This window comes from Calonectris borealis, chromosome 10 (genome assembly GCF_964195595.1).
Source record: "Calonectris borealis chromosome 10, bCalBor7.hap1.2, whole genome shotgun sequence".
NCBI classification, from domain to species: Eukaryota; Metazoa; Chordata; class Aves; order Procellariiformes; family Procellariidae; genus Calonectris; species Calonectris borealis.
In genome coordinates, this window is record NC_134321.1 from 13,394,331 (window position 1) to 13,411,248 (window position 16,918).

Genomic DNA, 16,918 nt, shown 5'->3' on the forward strand with positions numbered 1-16,918 from the left:
AGGGAAAGGAGGGAGAAGGAGCTGGAAAAGACTGTTTTGAAGGGAAGTCTGTAATTTTCTTTAAATAATCACAAAACTTGGGGGGGGTTACTGAATATTAAAGATCATTTGAAGTGTTGATTTTTATTTTGCTTTGTCTTGGAGATCTTGAGCCTGAGACCTCACCAAAATTTTTCATACTTTTTATGCATTACTGATTTATATTACACCCTATAGAATGACTATCTTTAGATATTAACAGCAATATTCATTTGCCCAATAATTTATTCTTATTGGACAATGTTATGCTTCTACCTCTAGAAACATTCCTGATGAAGGCCTTGAATTCTGAGGAGAGTTAAAAACAGGGAGTTTGGAGATCAGCCATGGATCACAAGGCTGAGGAGAAAAGAAAGCAGCGCCATAGCTTGACTTTATTGGAACAAGTAAAGAGAATGAAAGAATCAACGGAGATAATTGATATTGTGCTAATTGCAGAAGGTGAGAAATTCCCCTGCCATAAGGTGGTGCTGGCTGCCTTCAGTCCCTATTTCAAAGCCATGTTTACCTGTGGCTTGGCTGAATGCACGCAAAAAGAAGTGGTACTGTATGACATCTCTGCAGAGAGCGTGTCCGTAATACTCAATTACATGTACAGTGCGGATTTGCACCTCACCAATCAGAATGTGCAGACCGTTGCGCTTGCTGCGTATTTCATGCAGATGGAAGAGGTTTTCAGTATGTGTCAGAAGTACATGATGGACCATATGGATGCTTCCAACTGTGTGGGCATCTACTACTTTGCCAACCACATTGGGGCAGAAGATTTATCTGATCAAGCGAGGAAATACTTGTATCAGCATTTTGCTGAGGTGAGCTTACAGGAAGAAATATTAGAGATTGAATTTCAGCAGCTGTTGACGCTCATAAAATCAGATGATCTGAATATTTCCAGGGAGGAAAGCATTCTGGACCTCGTCATTAGATGGGTGAAGCACAGCAGAAAGACACGTGCAGAGCACCTTATTGAGCTCCTGAAGCAAGTGAGACTGGTACTTGTCAGCCCTGCCTTTCTCGTGGAAGCCCGGAAAAGGAACACGATGATCCTGTGCAACTCAGAATGCAATGATATGTTTGAGGAAGCACTGAAAACCATCAAGCTATCCAGCCACCCTTCCCTCAGCCTGCGATACGGCATGGAGACAACTGATCTCTTACTCTGCATCGGCAACAATTCTCTCGGCATTAGGTCAAGACATGGTAGCTATGCAGATGCCAGTTTTTGTTATGCTCCTGCGACACAAAAGACTTACTTCATTTCCTCCCCAAAGTATGGAGAGGGGTTAGGATGTGTTTGCACTGGTGTTGTCACTGAGAATAATGATATTATTGTGGCAGGAGAGGCAAGTGCCGTCAAAATGTCTAGACAAAAGACCAGGAACATCGAAATTTATAGGTGTGTACCCTCTGTCAGAAAATCCCTAATTATTTAAAAATTTTAAATCCAAATAATGTTTCTGGGGACAAAAAAAGACCACTAGAAAAGGCATTCTTTTCTTGAAAGTTTTCCCAGAGATTTCGATTACTCTAATCAATTTGTCACAATTGATCTTTATGGCACAATGAATTATATACATGCAATGAAATCCTGATGCCTTTTCTGCTGAAAGAAGGAGGATTTACTGTAGTGGCATCTCTGTGTAAATGAGCTTGATTAGATCCTACATCAATGTATGAGGATTTCATATTCTCCCTACTCAAATCTGAACATTTCCCTAGGATGCTCTTTTCTAGGCCATTAGCAGGGAGAAATGAGTCAAGCGAGTGACCTGAGGAGTCCAGTAAGGCAGAGATAACACACTTCTCTGTTGATGTTGATGATAGTACTTCAGAGATTAAAGGATAATGATTAATAGCTTTAAACCCTCATTCTGTTTTCACTCATGTCTTTTTCAGATGCACCCATTTTAAAGAAAACCAGACATTTTCTGGATTAAAGGCAAAACTAAAAAATGGTGACAGCATTTTCAAATACAGATGCCTAAATTTAAGGAAGTAAATCCCTACTGAGGCAGATGAAGCAGCCTTATTGTCCGCAGTGTTGAGCTCTCGCTCTTCCCACTAACTTCGGTGGAAACTGTGACTGAGCAGCACATGCAGAAATAAGGGGCTTCTTACCTTAAATAGGGTCAAATATCTTGGAAAGGATGCCCAGGATTCCTCATACTAAAAATTGATTTTGCAAACATTGGGCTCAATTTTATAACTTCTCTGTGAAGGAGAAAGCTCCTCTTGTCATGGTACCATTGTCTGAATAAACATTGATGGTGAAGGGGGTGACTTTTCAAACAAGCTGATGGGACCTCAGTGAACCAGGGCATTTACAACTTTGGATTTTCCTACAGATACCACCAGCGAGGAAACCAGTTTTGGCACAGCCTGTGCACCACTGAGCTGCGTGAACTCTATGCATTGGGCACTATCCATAACGATCTCTATGTAATAGGAGGGCAAACGAAAGTGAAAAATCAGTATCTGGTCACAAACTGTGTGGAGAAGTATTCCATGGAGCAAGGCACCTGGAGAAGCACGGCGCCTCTTCCAGTACCATTAGCCTGCCATGTGGTGGTGACGGTGAAGAACAAGCTCTACGTGCTGGGTGGCTGGACACCACAGGTTAAGAAATGTGCCGGTTCTTTTGTTTTGTTTGTTTACTAACAAGCAGAGCTATGCTTGGTTTATATGAGGTGTAATTTTACGGTGCTTCTTGCAGAGGAAAAGTACATCAGTGATAACAGAAGAATAAATTGCTCACATTCCTCTGATTAAACAGCTTTTGTAGGAAAACCGAACAGGATGAAGAGGAATTATATCCATCTCATGCCATCCTCACTGTAAATACCAACTGTAGGAAGGGCAGTTCTTTCATGGAGACATGCACACTGAGAAAGAGTTTAAAATACATCTCCTCTGTCAACATGGGTTCAATTTTAAATAGCTACTGTGTTAAACACCTTACTTTTTCCAAAAAGCTTGAATTGAAATAACTAGGATGATATTTAGTACTTGTTTGGCACTTTTTTGTCATCACAGGCTGTGAAAAATGGATTCACTTCAGCCTTTCCTTTCCTTATATACTGGCCACTTAATTTTTCTGGGTATCAGTAAATAAGGAAATTTAAATCTCATGGAGGCCCTTAACTGAGCCCTGTCTTCAAAAAGTGTGTACGCAGGTGAATTTCAGGGACAGATTTCTATCTGAAATGTAAAGTTCACCTCAATTTCTCAGGAAGCTTTCTTGGTTAAGCAAAGTTCATTTATTTGATTTTCATTAAATTATATTTTAAATGAAAAGTCAAAGCATTCTCTGGAAAACAGATTCCTTTAACCAATCCATTTATTTGTTTCAGTTGCATTGCTCGGCCATGTAACGTTTTAATGGGAATTTTCAGCAGGGCCACAGATACCATATTCAGTAGGTATATTATTATATATAATAATTTTCTATAATTATATATTATATTACTATATATAATAATATGATATTATATATAATACGGAATATACAGAACTATGCTACAAGGAAGATGCATGTCAGGAACAGTGCTCGCTTTCTCCAGTTGCTCCCAGTGTGAAAGATCTTTTTTAAGAGCATAGCCCATTCTTATTTACTGCTTGGTGCAGTTTAAATTTAAGCATTCAAGATAAAGCCCCACATTTACTTGACAATGAAGTAGAGCATCTGTAATCCTTATTGCCAACAGCAATATGTTCAGACTGTCATCACATCTCATTGGTTTGCGTTCTCTTGAAATAAATTACTGTTTAAAGTATTTAAAAGTGGGATGCATTCAGCAAACAAGATTTCCACCTCTTTGGATATTTTGGGTGCAGGAGTCCCCAAAGGAGACAACAGGAAGATCAGAGAGTATTTCTGGTACTGAAACAACTGAGCAAGGATACCTCAGCTATTTAAAGAATTAAAATATGAAAACACTTCATGTAGAAACAATCTGTCTGCAAAAATACTTGAACTGAAAGATATGTCATATAACAAAGATAGATGCTGAAGTCAGACAACCAGCTTTGTCTTTCTTAATAGTTCTCCAGAACAGATTGTAAGGGGGAAAAGTGGCTTAGAAGCACAAGTCAGGAATACTGAGCCAAGAATGGTTTTAAAAAAAAAATACAGGCACCTCAAAAACACCTGAAGTGGATACCTGCCGACCAGTACTCTCAGTAACAATACATGGGAGTCTGAGTTTATATATAAATAGGCTTGAGATGAGTAGATTAACCATACTTGATTAAAAAACATAGCTTTGTAAGATTAGGGCATACCTGAACACATCAGAAGGAATTAGCTAAAGCTCTCAAAAAAGTGTTTTAAGACCAGCACTGCAGAGAGCTGAATTCTTCCGGTGCCATATAGCTCCCACACTCCCCTGTCAGATGCAGCGATTGTATATGTGGGGCTACCACAGTTGCACTGTGAAAGCAAATTAGTTCGTCAAGCCAGGGGTTGTCCCTATGCTCAAGCAGCACTGAATGTTCTGTCAATCCTGAACAAATACTAACGACGCAGCATTGACAGAGCGCCGTAAACGCATGTGTCCATTACAGGACAGAGATAAATACGTGTTCCCTTCCCACGCAGGCTTTGCAATTGAAACAAGACAAGACAAAGTCAAGGCAGGACATAAAATGACAGCTTAGGAGGGCAAGGGCTCGACTCACAGCGTTGATCCGGCTCAGCATTGGTCTAGCCTCACTGATGCCAGCGGAGTTAAGAACCCAAGCGACTCCAGCCTTGGTAACTGGGGGCTCTTAAAATGGAAGAAAACGTTTGGTGAGGCTGAGGGGAAGGTTTCAGACCCCTGAGACAGGGAGAAGGGCTGCTGGATGTTATGTCTTGTGTGCATAAAGAGCACAGGGTGCGCTCTGAGGTGAACGTTGCCTCAAAAACGAGGTAGGATGTGAATTTACAGCATGTCAAATGGTGCCTGCTCCTAAGTCTATGCTTCCTCTGTGTTGAAAAAACACGGCTTACCCCTCTTTCAGTGAATAAATTAGTGTTTCACACTTATCACGGAGAAAGAGCATGCCCCTGGGCACTTACAGGGAGTAACCAAGGGGCTATATATTTACTTTGTAGTTTGCCTCCTAGTATCTTGTCTGTGACGTTAGTGTTGGAAAGGTCCTTTGGGAAAGAAAAACAACAAGCAAAGCAAGAACACATGTAACACCATCACAAGTAAGCAAAGTAGTTCTCTCCTCCTCACTCTCTCCACATGAAACCTTTCATCCCGAAATATTTCAGAATCCTCCCCGCATAGCCTACTGCTTATATTCAAGGGTGTCGTATCCAGAAAACGTAATCTGAGTTCCCTGCATCACACTAGACAGGCAGAGAAAAGGGAAGAAGATTAGAGAGAACAAGAAGAGTAGGAGTGAGTATAAAAAGAATATTATGGCAGCAAAGATATAGCGGAGGGTTAGCAGCTTATTATGAAAACTATTGAAGGAGAAGTTGCAGCAGTTGAACATTACTCTGGTTAGGCTGACTAAATAAACGTGCAAATGACTTGAGAATAAGTTATGTATATATACAGGCCTGAGAAAGGCCAGCTAAGTACCTCCCTGAGACTCACGGTACGGTCTGAGTAACAGTGGGAACAGATTTCAATGTTTAGCAAGAAGAAAAAATGTCACATAGACTGGTTTGCCCTCTATTGTTATTAGGACTTTACAGCAGCCTTGTGAAAGAGGTACGTTCTGCCAGAGCCGGGCCCATGAATGGATTGTTATTACCCAGATCCTCAGCTTTATTGCTGCAGAATATAGATGCCTTCTTATACATTTGCCTTCTACAGCGTACTCCCAGCCACAAGTCATGGGTGCTGTTAAACCCCAGTGAGTATGAATCACTTCGCAGCTATAATTGATGTGTTTATGTTATTTATCTGCTCAGCTGTCTGCTGTGATTAATTGCATGCAGGCGTGTGCAGAGGGCTCCAAATGTTGTATTATTATATGGCTGTCATATTTCATACAGATGGATCTGCCTGACGATGAGCCGGATCGATTAAGTAACAGAACGTTTCGGTACGACCCGGGCCAAGACAAATGGACAGAAGGCGCGCCAATGAAGTACTCCAAATACCGCTTCAGCACAGCCGTAGTCAACAGCGAGATTTATGTCTTGGGTAAGAGGAAACCGATTTTTAACAGATAGTACCATGACTTTTTCTTCTTTCCAGCAATTTGCCTCTGCGAAGTGAAATATCTCACCCTTTGCTATGTACGTAGGACAAAGTATGTTGGACTAAACGGATAGTATTTTTCTAGTTATTTTTTCCCCACATCATTTCTTCCTTCCGTAATTTATGTAGACTAAATTAAGTGAATGTTTAGTGTTCTGGATTAACGTAACAAAGATACTTTGCTTTTTAAATTAATTTTCTTTGGAGTATCAGTGTGTGCTATAAATAATAATGAATTTTAAAAGGTGGGTAGAGAAGCCTTGTTAGCATCATTTCACAGGTGAGCAGTGAAAAGCTAAGGAACATACCCAGTATCATGAAGGAATGGCATGGGAAAAAAAGAATTTGGATCTCCCAGTCAAAACCAACATTATTTGTGGATTCTGATAAAATTCAATGAATCATTCTCTTCCACCCACCTCAACGCAGTGCATTTTTTAAAAAATCTAAATCTTTCATTTTGTCATATTTTGATTGAATCTTTGCAATTTTTTGTTTCAAAACAGTATTTTGATCAAAAGTTCTAACATTTGTGTGAAAGGGTTCAATAATCTTCTACCCCAAAATCTTTTGTCCCAAAATGATCCTCATCCATATCCTCAGTTCTGCAGTTCATCCGTAACACGACTCTTTTCCCAAAGACCATCCTTCATGGCCCCATCCCAACCTCTGTCCAAGCCAAAAGAAAGATCACCAGTTTCTGAACGCTACCAAACACCTCAGAAAGTGTCAAGCGAGGGATTCTTCTGAAGAGAAAATGATGATCTAAGGCAGGGAAAGGCAGATGGAGAAGAAAGGCATTGTGGGCTTGGGAACGATATGGGGAAAAAGTTGAAAGGGTCATCTTAGAATGCACTTAGACACCAGGAAGGTGTCTAAGTGACGGAGAGAAGGATTATAGATAGGTGCATGACTGGAAAGTTCTTGAAGAAGTGGGAAAAAAGTTCATACAGTCAATTAATCCACAGGTGGGCTGTGAGTTATTCATGCCCTTCCATGCTCCTGTGGGCAGCATCAGACATGAAGAAGGTAGCAAATCACATCAGTACCTCAGGACCTTTCAACCCCTTCTGCTTCAAACTGCTCCTGCTTACAAGTTTATCGAAGTGAACACAATAAATACAGTCTTATCAACTTAATACACCTCCTGTATAAGGGGTGTTCTGGTTTTGTCTGGGTTGTTATACACCATGGATAAAGGAGAGTTTGTTCCTGGCATGTAATACAGAAAGCGTTTTGCAGGGGGTGTATCTAAGAAAGGTGTCTTTGAAGTAGAAGAGGAAAATGGCTTTAATGTTGCATTTGTCTCCTTTTAGAGGAACTTGTTTCTCTTAAGTGGCTTGAGACAGGCCCATAGTCACAACCAGGAGAAAGGCTGAAAGAAGCCTGTGTGGAAAAGAGAGTTTTGCAAACAGAAAATCATTTCGTTATTGTCAAAGGTTAGTGACAGAGAACGTCAGTATGCTGTTAAATAACGAGTGTTGGCTGCCCAGGTTCAAAGGTGCTTCGGAAATTCCATCCTTTATAAAAGGTTAAATACAAATAATTTATACTGACACTGATGCTGTAATGGGGCAGCAGAAGCAGCTGTAAGAGTTGGGAAGAGAAAGGCTGTATGCATGCATTTCAGTAAGAAGCATTCCGAGATCAAGACCACGAATGCTGTGATGACACAAGAGAGTCAGGGAGAAAAAACAGGAGCCGCCTTGGGATGCATGTGATAAAGCAAATTGACAGTCGTCTTCACAGCAAGCCTGACACTGAGACAAGGAAAAGGAGTGGCCAATAAGGAAAACTGCATCCATTTTCTTCCCTCAAAATCTCACAAAGAAAGAAGCATATCTGAGTGATCACAGTAATGAAATGTACAGATTGAACACAAAGCACAGTATTAAATCTGAAAAGTGCCTGTTTATATGGCATTGAGGAAAATTCATGGTCTTACAGACCTTCACAAGCATTTTGCTAACGTAAAAATATAAAAAGCATCATTTTATTATGTATAGCTGCCAGTGCTGCAGTATTCAGGGAGCTGAACATTGACTTGAATTCTTTCTTACATGTCAGCCAGTACCAATAATTTTTTTTGTGAGAAAATCTTTGTTAACAATCAGATCAGCGCGTGGGCCAGAACAAGCTCTTGCTCCGTCTCCATCACTGCGTTGGTTCACGCACCTTCCCATGAGCAGTCCTTACGTGAGCAGTCCTACGGGAACCAACGCGCTTAATCCTGTGATGAACAATTTGCTGCACTGGACCCTCCCCTCTTGCGCTAAACGTAACTAAATACACAGAAAGGCAGTGTTTGTTCTCAGTTTTGGCAGTATAAAACTGGGGTAATTTCACTGTACTGAACAAACTTGCTTGTAATTTATACCAAAGGTGTAAGCTCACACGCTGCTCCAGGGAACAGATTTTTGAGAAAGATTGTGCTATTTTTAGCATTGTTTCTGAGCCTGCCTCCGTCCTGATGCTCCGTCCGCTCAAGGTGTAACTGCAGCAAGCGCAGGCACAAATGAGTTACCATCAGGTAGCAGGAATATCGATTGCAGGGAAGACATTTTGACCTACGTCTGAGCTGTTTTTACAAACTCCTGATTGCCTATTTTCACAAACCTTGCAAGGACTTTAACATCTATAAATCTGTAAAATTTGGTTGAAACTGGCCAACAAGTGCAAAAGCTCTGAAGAGCAGACAAAATAACGCAGATACAGATCACCATGTAGTGAGGGTAACGGCATGAGTCTTGTTTCCTTAGGAAATCAAATAATATTAAAACTAATTTTTTAATTGAAAGACAAACCTGACACTGAGCCAAAAATGATTTACCAACAAATTCTACCTTTGAATACGCTGGTTTAAATCCACCTTTAACTGTATGGGTGGAAATGAAGATTTATCTGTTAAAATTGAGAAGAAAATGTGGTTGGTAAATGTTAACCATCACGGTCTGAAAACTCTGTGGCAGAGATTAAAGCATTTTCCAAGACCTCTCAAAATGATGAAGCAATATCCAAACGAATTCTGTTTGGAAACAGTGATACAGTCACTGATATTGGCATCTTATTCTGCTGATACCGCACACAGCCTCATCTCCAGCTGTAGACTCACACTCGCCAACTGTAATTAAAACCTCACACAGAAAAGCTACATTCCACGGTTTATTCGTGGTGACAAGTTCTCGTTACCTTGGGAGTTCTCAGGCTGTTGGGCTGCGAGGTGGGTACAGTTTTCCTTTGGAAAGAATTGCGATGGTAACCCCGGCCGGGTGGACGGGCAATTCATGGCATTGAAAAGACGACAGTGAAAGCGCTCTTAATCTGGTTGATGCGGTACTTGAGCATGCAGATGACATTCAGGAGAGAATGGGAATGGAAGGAACGGAGGCTGATGCTGACAGACCAAAGAATAGCAACTGTCATGAGGCTGGTAAATCCACCGCAGGCTGTTCAGAGCTGTGGATCCCGGGACATCACCCTGCTTCACAAGGCATGTGGGGCACTGTGGGAGTCTAGAAAGATGCTGTCAAGGGCGATTTGTGCAAAAAGAAGAGGATCACAGCTCGTAGGTTGTCCTCATGAGAGACATCTATGCTCAGGCGTAATGACTAAGCTTTTGTGCTACAGACGAGAGAGAGACTTTCGTGGAGTCTCTACCATTGCCATTTATACCCCTTCTCACTCCAAATGGGGGTTCCCCATGGTGACGTATGTGTGCAGAGAACTTGAACGTCTAACAGGCTCCCATGGAGCCCTGGTCATGGGACACTCAGTGAAGGGGCAAGTCAGAAGCATGCGTGATGTCAATGTTTGGATTCCCACAAGCATCACCCACTTCTCATATCATACTTGTTCCTTATGTGGTGCACTGTCTCCATGGGCTTCCTGCAGCCTGCACCCATCTAAGACGATCCACTGGGGGCTGCTGGGCGCAGAGGAAGGAAAGGGAGGGAGGCAAGGTGGAAGTAGGTAAATGCAAGCTATCTTCTGTATGCCACAAGAACCAAGCCCTGCTTCCCAGATATAAAAACATGAAATAAAGAAATATAAAACTCTAGCTGGATATATAAAGTAGTGTTGCAGAGCGATGAGACTTCTTTCAAGCAACTCTTGAAAAAAAAGTCCTTAAACGAAGTAAATTTGTCAGCTCTTTCAGGCAGGATCTCTGTCTTCCTGTACAGTTCATACAGGTGTCAGCGCATTCAGGATTAGGTGGGACTCTAGAGCATAAACGAAAAATCACTACACTAAAAGTTGATCCTCTCTAATGTCTCTGATGTGTGAATGCAATTTCTATCATAAATATGAAGCAAAAAGCAGAGATGGAGCACTAGCTTTGAATAAGATGCTGTAGTAGACTCTTTGATATACAAGCCTAATTTTTGCTCTCACCCATGTAGGTGTAAATCTGTAGTAAGTAGTCTGCTGATCTCAGTGGTGTTGTGTCAGACATTTTGTTCTACCCAGATCAGAATCTGAGGCTTAGCCTTTGAAGTGTTAATTTCTGAAAAGTCCTGTTGGCACAGAATAGAGTCACATAGTCCTATTGGCACACAGTCACTGTCCAAAAACTCTTCCCAGCCTAATTGGCAGCTCCAGCATGTAAAACCCTAATAAATGAAATGGAATTATTCTAGAGTCACACTGATGGAAGGAAAATGAGAAATAGATTAGAGTTTTTGATCTGAGTAATAGCATTGTTCAGGAACCTGTACCATGTGTCTTAATCAGCAATCCTGCAATATAATTGTCTGTTATCAGTCTCAACAATATAATTGCTGAGTACTGCATTCAGCTCTGGGGCCCCCAACACAAGAAGGACACGGACCTATTGGAGCGAGTCCAGAGGAGGGCCACGAAGATGGTCAGAGGGCTGGAGCACTTCTCCTATGGAGACAGGCTGAGAGAGTTGGGGATGTTTAGCCTGGAGAAGAGAAGGCTCCGGGGAGACCTTATAGCAACCTTCCAGTACCTGAAGGGGCCTACAAGAAAGCTGGAGAGGGACTTTTTACAAGGGCACGTAGTGATAGGACAAGGGGTAATGGCTTTAAACTGAAAGCGGGTAGATTTAGACTAGATGTAAGGAAGAAATGCTTCATTATGAAGGTGGTGAGGCACTGGAACAGGTTGCCCAGAGAAGTTGTGGATGCCCCATCCCTGGAAGTGTTCAAAGCCAGGCTGGATGGGGCTTTGAGCAACCTGGTCTAGTGGAAGGTGTCCCTGCTCATGGCAGGGAGTTGGAACTAGATGATCTTTAAGGTCCCTTCCAACCCAAACCATTCTATGATTCTCTGATTCTATGTTTGTTGTGTAATGTTCCTAGAGAATCTTACGCTATTTATGCAGTGTACATAATCCTCATAAGAAAATGAACAGCATTTCCTAAGGCTCAAAATCCTTTCTCCTATTCATCCCATTTAACTGGCCTTAGCTTTTTCTCTCCATATTTTCCCAGGAACATAACTATATTCTTTGGAAAGCCCAAGAAAGAGCAGTATTGTGTTCTTAATGACAGAGGCAATTGAGACCCTTTTGGAAGAAAACCAGATGGGAGGGCTCTATTTAAGGTCATGCATTTTAATCTCTTGCTTAAAAAAATACCCTTTCCAGCTAAGTCTCTGAAAACTTCTTACAGCCAATGGACAAATTAGGAAAATTTATCCAAATGAATACATTTGAATGCCATATTCATTAGCTTATGTTAAAACACATTCAGTAGAACTACTGTCTCTGAAATACAGGTCACTGGTAAAAAATGTTGTATCACCATGACAGCTTTAACCATGTGTTGCTTTTATGTTATATAATTCCTGCTTTATACATAAGAACATATAGAAGGACTTAAACCACAAATCCTATTAGGGAAGATTTAGGAATCAAAGAATTTTTGTTTATCCTCCTTAGTCCAACATCCCACTTCTTACAACTTGTTTTTTTTTCCCCTGAGTTCTTGCTGAGAACTTCTTTTAAAAGTTTTAAGCAGTTAAATGAGGTTCAATTAAATACTGAATGTCTTGATCATAAAATACTTATTTGAATATGTAGTTTGGGGTCTCCCTGGAAAGGAAAGCATGTGTAGGAGGGGCTGGAAGGAGACATATTAGCTTTCATGCTTGAGTATTAACTGTGCATTTGAACACCTTCTTCTAAAATAAACATGTCTATTTATAAATATGCTTTGGACTTCTGACAAGTAGCAGCTTATGGGCCTGATTCTGCTCTCTTACACCTGTGCAACAGCCTCCGTAGTGCTTGTGTGCAGGGAGGAACAAAAACGGCAAAAATGTGGTCTGATAGATGAGATCAGAAATGCTTTCTACTCATTTAAGGATTATCAAAGGAAATGAGAACAAGGCATCACAGAAGAAAAGAATGAGCTGGAACCGAAGTGTTGGCCATATTTAGGAAGATAATAATCTGTTTTTTCAGCCCTGCTTCTAATCAATCTTTTGCCCTCATGTCTTCTGCAAGCTGCATTACCTCATCTGCTTTGCTCTGTGTTAGTAAAAAATGACAGTGCTTCTTGGTTCCATCTTTGGAAGTGCCTGCCAGGGCTAGCTTTATTGCTCCCTTATTTCTCCGAGAAACCAGCTCTGCAGCCCTGCTTTGCAGAGAGTGAGAGAGCAATGTAAGTGCTGAGACTCTCAGCTGGAGTGCTGTTAAAGAGTAATGAAGGGAAATGTTACATAAGAGATTAGCGCTATTAAATCCCTTATGCATTCCAGAGATCAATTTAATAGTGAATTATTTTATGGGAGGCAAAGCTCAGATTTCACTGGCTTGTTGGAGAGTTACTCCTTTTTTTTCACCCATTTCCCAGGTTCCTTTCATAAAAATTCAGAGTCACTAGTAAGAATACACGTTGCTCAGTATTGTGATCTGAGGACTTAATTATATGATAAAGAATTACAGTGGCAGTACCCTGAGGGCACTAATAGGTCTTGATCATCCTGACCAGCATCACCTGGGGCCTCCACCCACACCCTCTGCCCATAGGTCCAGGAGCATCATTTAAACACAGGCCTGGTGGGTCAGCCCCTTCTTCTCACCTTGCCTTTGCCTGACAACTGCTGGTAGGACCTTCTGCAATCACCTGCCTCTGGTCCTGCGGAGCTGCGCCCTGATGGTGAGCTCACTACCTGGGTCACCTTCCCTTTGGAAGCAGCTCTGCTCTTGTTGCTCCCTGATATACTGCCTAGGCTGAGGGACTGTAGTTCATGTGTAATTTCAGGTGTCTGTTAGTGGGGGAGCCAAATTAAATGGTAAGAAGTCTGATATTCAGAGATCCCCATCACCCTGCCACTCTCACTGGAGTACATAAGCTCTTTTCAGTCCTATCTGGCCCATCAACCACCTTGGAGGTGTTACTTTGGTTAGCCATCCTGTCTGTGCAACGAGCAATCTACACTTGGATCTGGGTGGCTATCCTGGGGGGAAAAATTGTCCATGTTGGACTCAGCTGCCTGGCAAATTTAGCTGCATAAGAGCTTGGTGTGGATGAGACTTGGAAGTGCAATTGCTGTGCACCAGTGCCTGCTTTTACAAGTGTCAGTGACATGGGTGAAGTCACCGGGTACATGTAGGTAGGAATGTTCCCTATCTTTTGAAACTCAACTGCATGTCAGTCTCACTCCTATAGAAACATTCAGATATATCTAAGGAACTTATTTCCTTTGCACCTGCTGAACTAATTATTACTAGTGACTCTTTACCACTTCACTGCCAGATGTTCCCCCTCAAGTGCTGGACGGGTGTTCTCTTATCAGAACTGATGTGACTCAAATTGTATTCTCAGATGAGCGTGGGGTAAGAGGGAGGCAGCTGACCTCGGCCAAAGCAATATACTTTGCCTTCAGCCAGCTATGAGCAGCATGTGGGTATAGCAAGGCACAGAACTGTACCTCACTGAAATCCTGAAGACAGCTAATCACATACCTACCCTGTTTTGCTTTCTTGCATCAAAGGCTTGTCTTCTCTATCCTGATTTCTTAATAAAGATCATGTGTTTTATTTATATATTTATTTTACTAATGGAGCTTCATGTTAAATTTAAAGTCCATTAGAACCACTGCTTACAGTGTGCCCTTGAAAAGTATGTTTGATTGCAGAATCATCCAAGCGTGGTATGGAAAGCTCTCAAGCATTAATGGGTTTGGGAACACAAAGGTGGCTTCACTGGCTTTTTTTAGTCCTTCAGTGGCATCTGAAATATCTCCTAGGGAAAGCACATAATGTAAAAAGCCTAACTGTTGAAAGGTGGGGGGTGGGGGGAAAGACTGGATTCTGGAAGTAAATCCTCTTGTGTGATGAATGTGAAAATGACAGAAATGTTCAAAACTCCCAGTGAGAAATCCATCTCCCCCCGCACAAAGGACATATCATTGCGCTTTATGCAGAGAAATAAGCCAGGCGTTGAACTCACCCACTCTGTTTGTGATGAGATAGGTGAGTGCGGGTTAATGAAGGACCCTCCCCAGCATCCATTCCAGTCTGTGGGCATGGAAATAGCAATTGCTGCCCTTCTGCACGCCTATCGGGACTCCTGGGATGCTGTGACCACAGCACGTGTGCTTTAATGACCCCATTTATAGTTCTGGGTGGTTTAAGGTACAACAAGTACAGATCCATGCGCTGCCGGCGGGTCACTTGGCACAAGAGTCTCCCCGAGATGACCTACAACCTTCTGCCTTCTTTACTCCACTCTCCCTTGGCCTCTCTAAGGTTACCTCCATCCTATGTAGAGGCTCCTGTAGGAGCAGAGCATGAACTCAGTTGTTCAGCTGCTCTACTCGGAGAACGTAAAATAAAGACAATCTTCATAGTGTAATTCCATATGTCTCCACTTGCACTCCTAATGGTTTCATAGATCTGAATGCAGAAGGCGGGGGGACAGGATGATCTGGAGTTGTGAGAGAGGGGCACAAAGCAGCCTGAGTTGCCTGACACAGCAAGTTTCTTTTTTCTGCCAGTCTGAAGTCTTGCGTGGTATACACATTGTAGATGATGGTTAACGTGAGATGCCTCCACTCGGTTGCAGATGTGAATTGGTTTAAGTTTGAGAACCTTTTTTGTTGAGTTGTGTATTCGGCTCTTTGGGAAGAGGCCTGAGACATCAGTCCCCGTAGAGGAAAGAGAGTATTGTCTCACAGGAGTATTTCTCAACTACCGCATCTGGGAAGACAGCAAAGCAGTGCTGGTAGAGTCTAATATCCTCAGAGTCCTTTGTTAGCAATATTTCAGTGTCAGCATTGCTTTAGAAGAGGAGATTGAAATTCTTGATTTCTTGTTTTTCAGAATATTATTTTTCTAGGCTTGAAAATTAAACTTTACTCCCCTCTGATTTTTCCTTCTTACTTTCTATTTGCTGAGAACTTAGCTTTGCCCTTGTTGTAAATTGAATATGAAATTGGATTTATCTGAAATGGCTGTGGAGTGTGTAAATAAAATGGAGATATTTTGTACCTTCAGGACTATGTCTGATAATGACAGGATTAAAGGAGATTAAATTTAAGTTGCTTGAACTATCCAGTGAAGGTTTCATAAATGCTTGAAAGTATGTGGTAGCTCTTAAACTTCTGAAAAGATGCTCCAATAGGTCATGAAAGATTACTTTTCTAACAACTATACAGGAAAAATATTTGGAGGCGGATCCCCTGGATTGGCAGCTGAATGTCTTCATTAACTGGTAATGGTTGTGATTTTTTGCAAAAAGTCACTGACTGTGCTGTATCGGTTTTGTATCTGATTATTCTTTCTGAAGTTATCATGCCCTACAGTTACTCAATTTAGAAAATGACAATAAAAATGCACTAAGAAATAAACAGCAATTACGCTTCTAGAAGAGTTCTGGAGCATTTTGTCCACTGCCCCCCTTGAAATATTGAGGCAATCAGCAAAGCTATTGTTGTTTGACTCTGACATGCCGCATGCATTCCCTAACTGGTACCATTCATTCCTCTGATTGAACAAGATGCTCTTTCATTCTTCTACATGAAGACTTTCCCTTTGGGTGAGTGCAGGTTCTTCAGTGGTGTACAATAACACCTGGGCTAATTTCAAAAAAAAAGCTAGCTTGATAACCAGCAGCAGTCTGTCTTTGGCACCACAAAGCTGTCTTTCGAACAGATCAAATTAGTCTGTGGGGAGCTTTAATATTATTGGTTCCCAGTTAAATCTGGCTTGAGTATCTCTTTCTACGTTACACTGCACTCTGTAGACCGTACATACCCTGGTAGCAAATCGTCTTGCACGCTGTACTCTGTGATTCTGCTGAAGGATGCTATAGCATCAGAAAGGCTATGTGATAAGCTATCAATTAAATAACCTTATCAGTTAAAAAATTTGATTAGCCCTTAAAACTTTTCTTGATAAATTCAGGGGAATAGTGTCCTGTCCTTAGAGCGGCACCTCTCTCAGAAGCCATTAAGGAGCAGTGGAGAATACTGCACAGAAGAGGGTAATGCTCCTGGCATAAAGAACAATACAATAAGTAAATGATTGGACTCTGAAACTTATTCTTGTTTCCAAATAGTCCTAAGGAATAGCTCAGTGAGACTCCATCGTGAGAAAGGCTCAGCCTGATGATGCATACAATTCCCTTTTTGGCATGGAAATGATTAGCAAAATTCCATGAACACAATTACTCTCTACCTCAGCTCTCTTAGGTGAATCGAGCC

The 16,918-nt window shown here is 41.6% G+C and overlaps 1 protein-coding gene across 1 annotated transcript in view; it reads left to right on the forward strand.

Moving 5' to 3' along the window:
* Window positions 1-314: 314 nt before the first annotated feature.
* The window catches only part of KBTBD12 (kelch repeat and BTB domain containing 12), a 33,286-nt gene continuing 16,682 nt past the window's right edge, over window positions 315-16,918 (forward strand). The window contains exons 1-3 of the mRNA XM_075158921.1: window positions 315-1,435; window positions 2,385-2,655; window positions 6,035-6,185. Coding sequence (XP_075015022.1) covers window positions 366-1,435; window positions 2,385-2,655; window positions 6,035-6,185 — 1,492 coding nt within the window. The 5' untranslated portion in view covers window positions 315-365. The remainder of the gene's footprint in view (window positions 1,436-2,384; window positions 2,656-6,034; window positions 6,186-16,918) is intronic.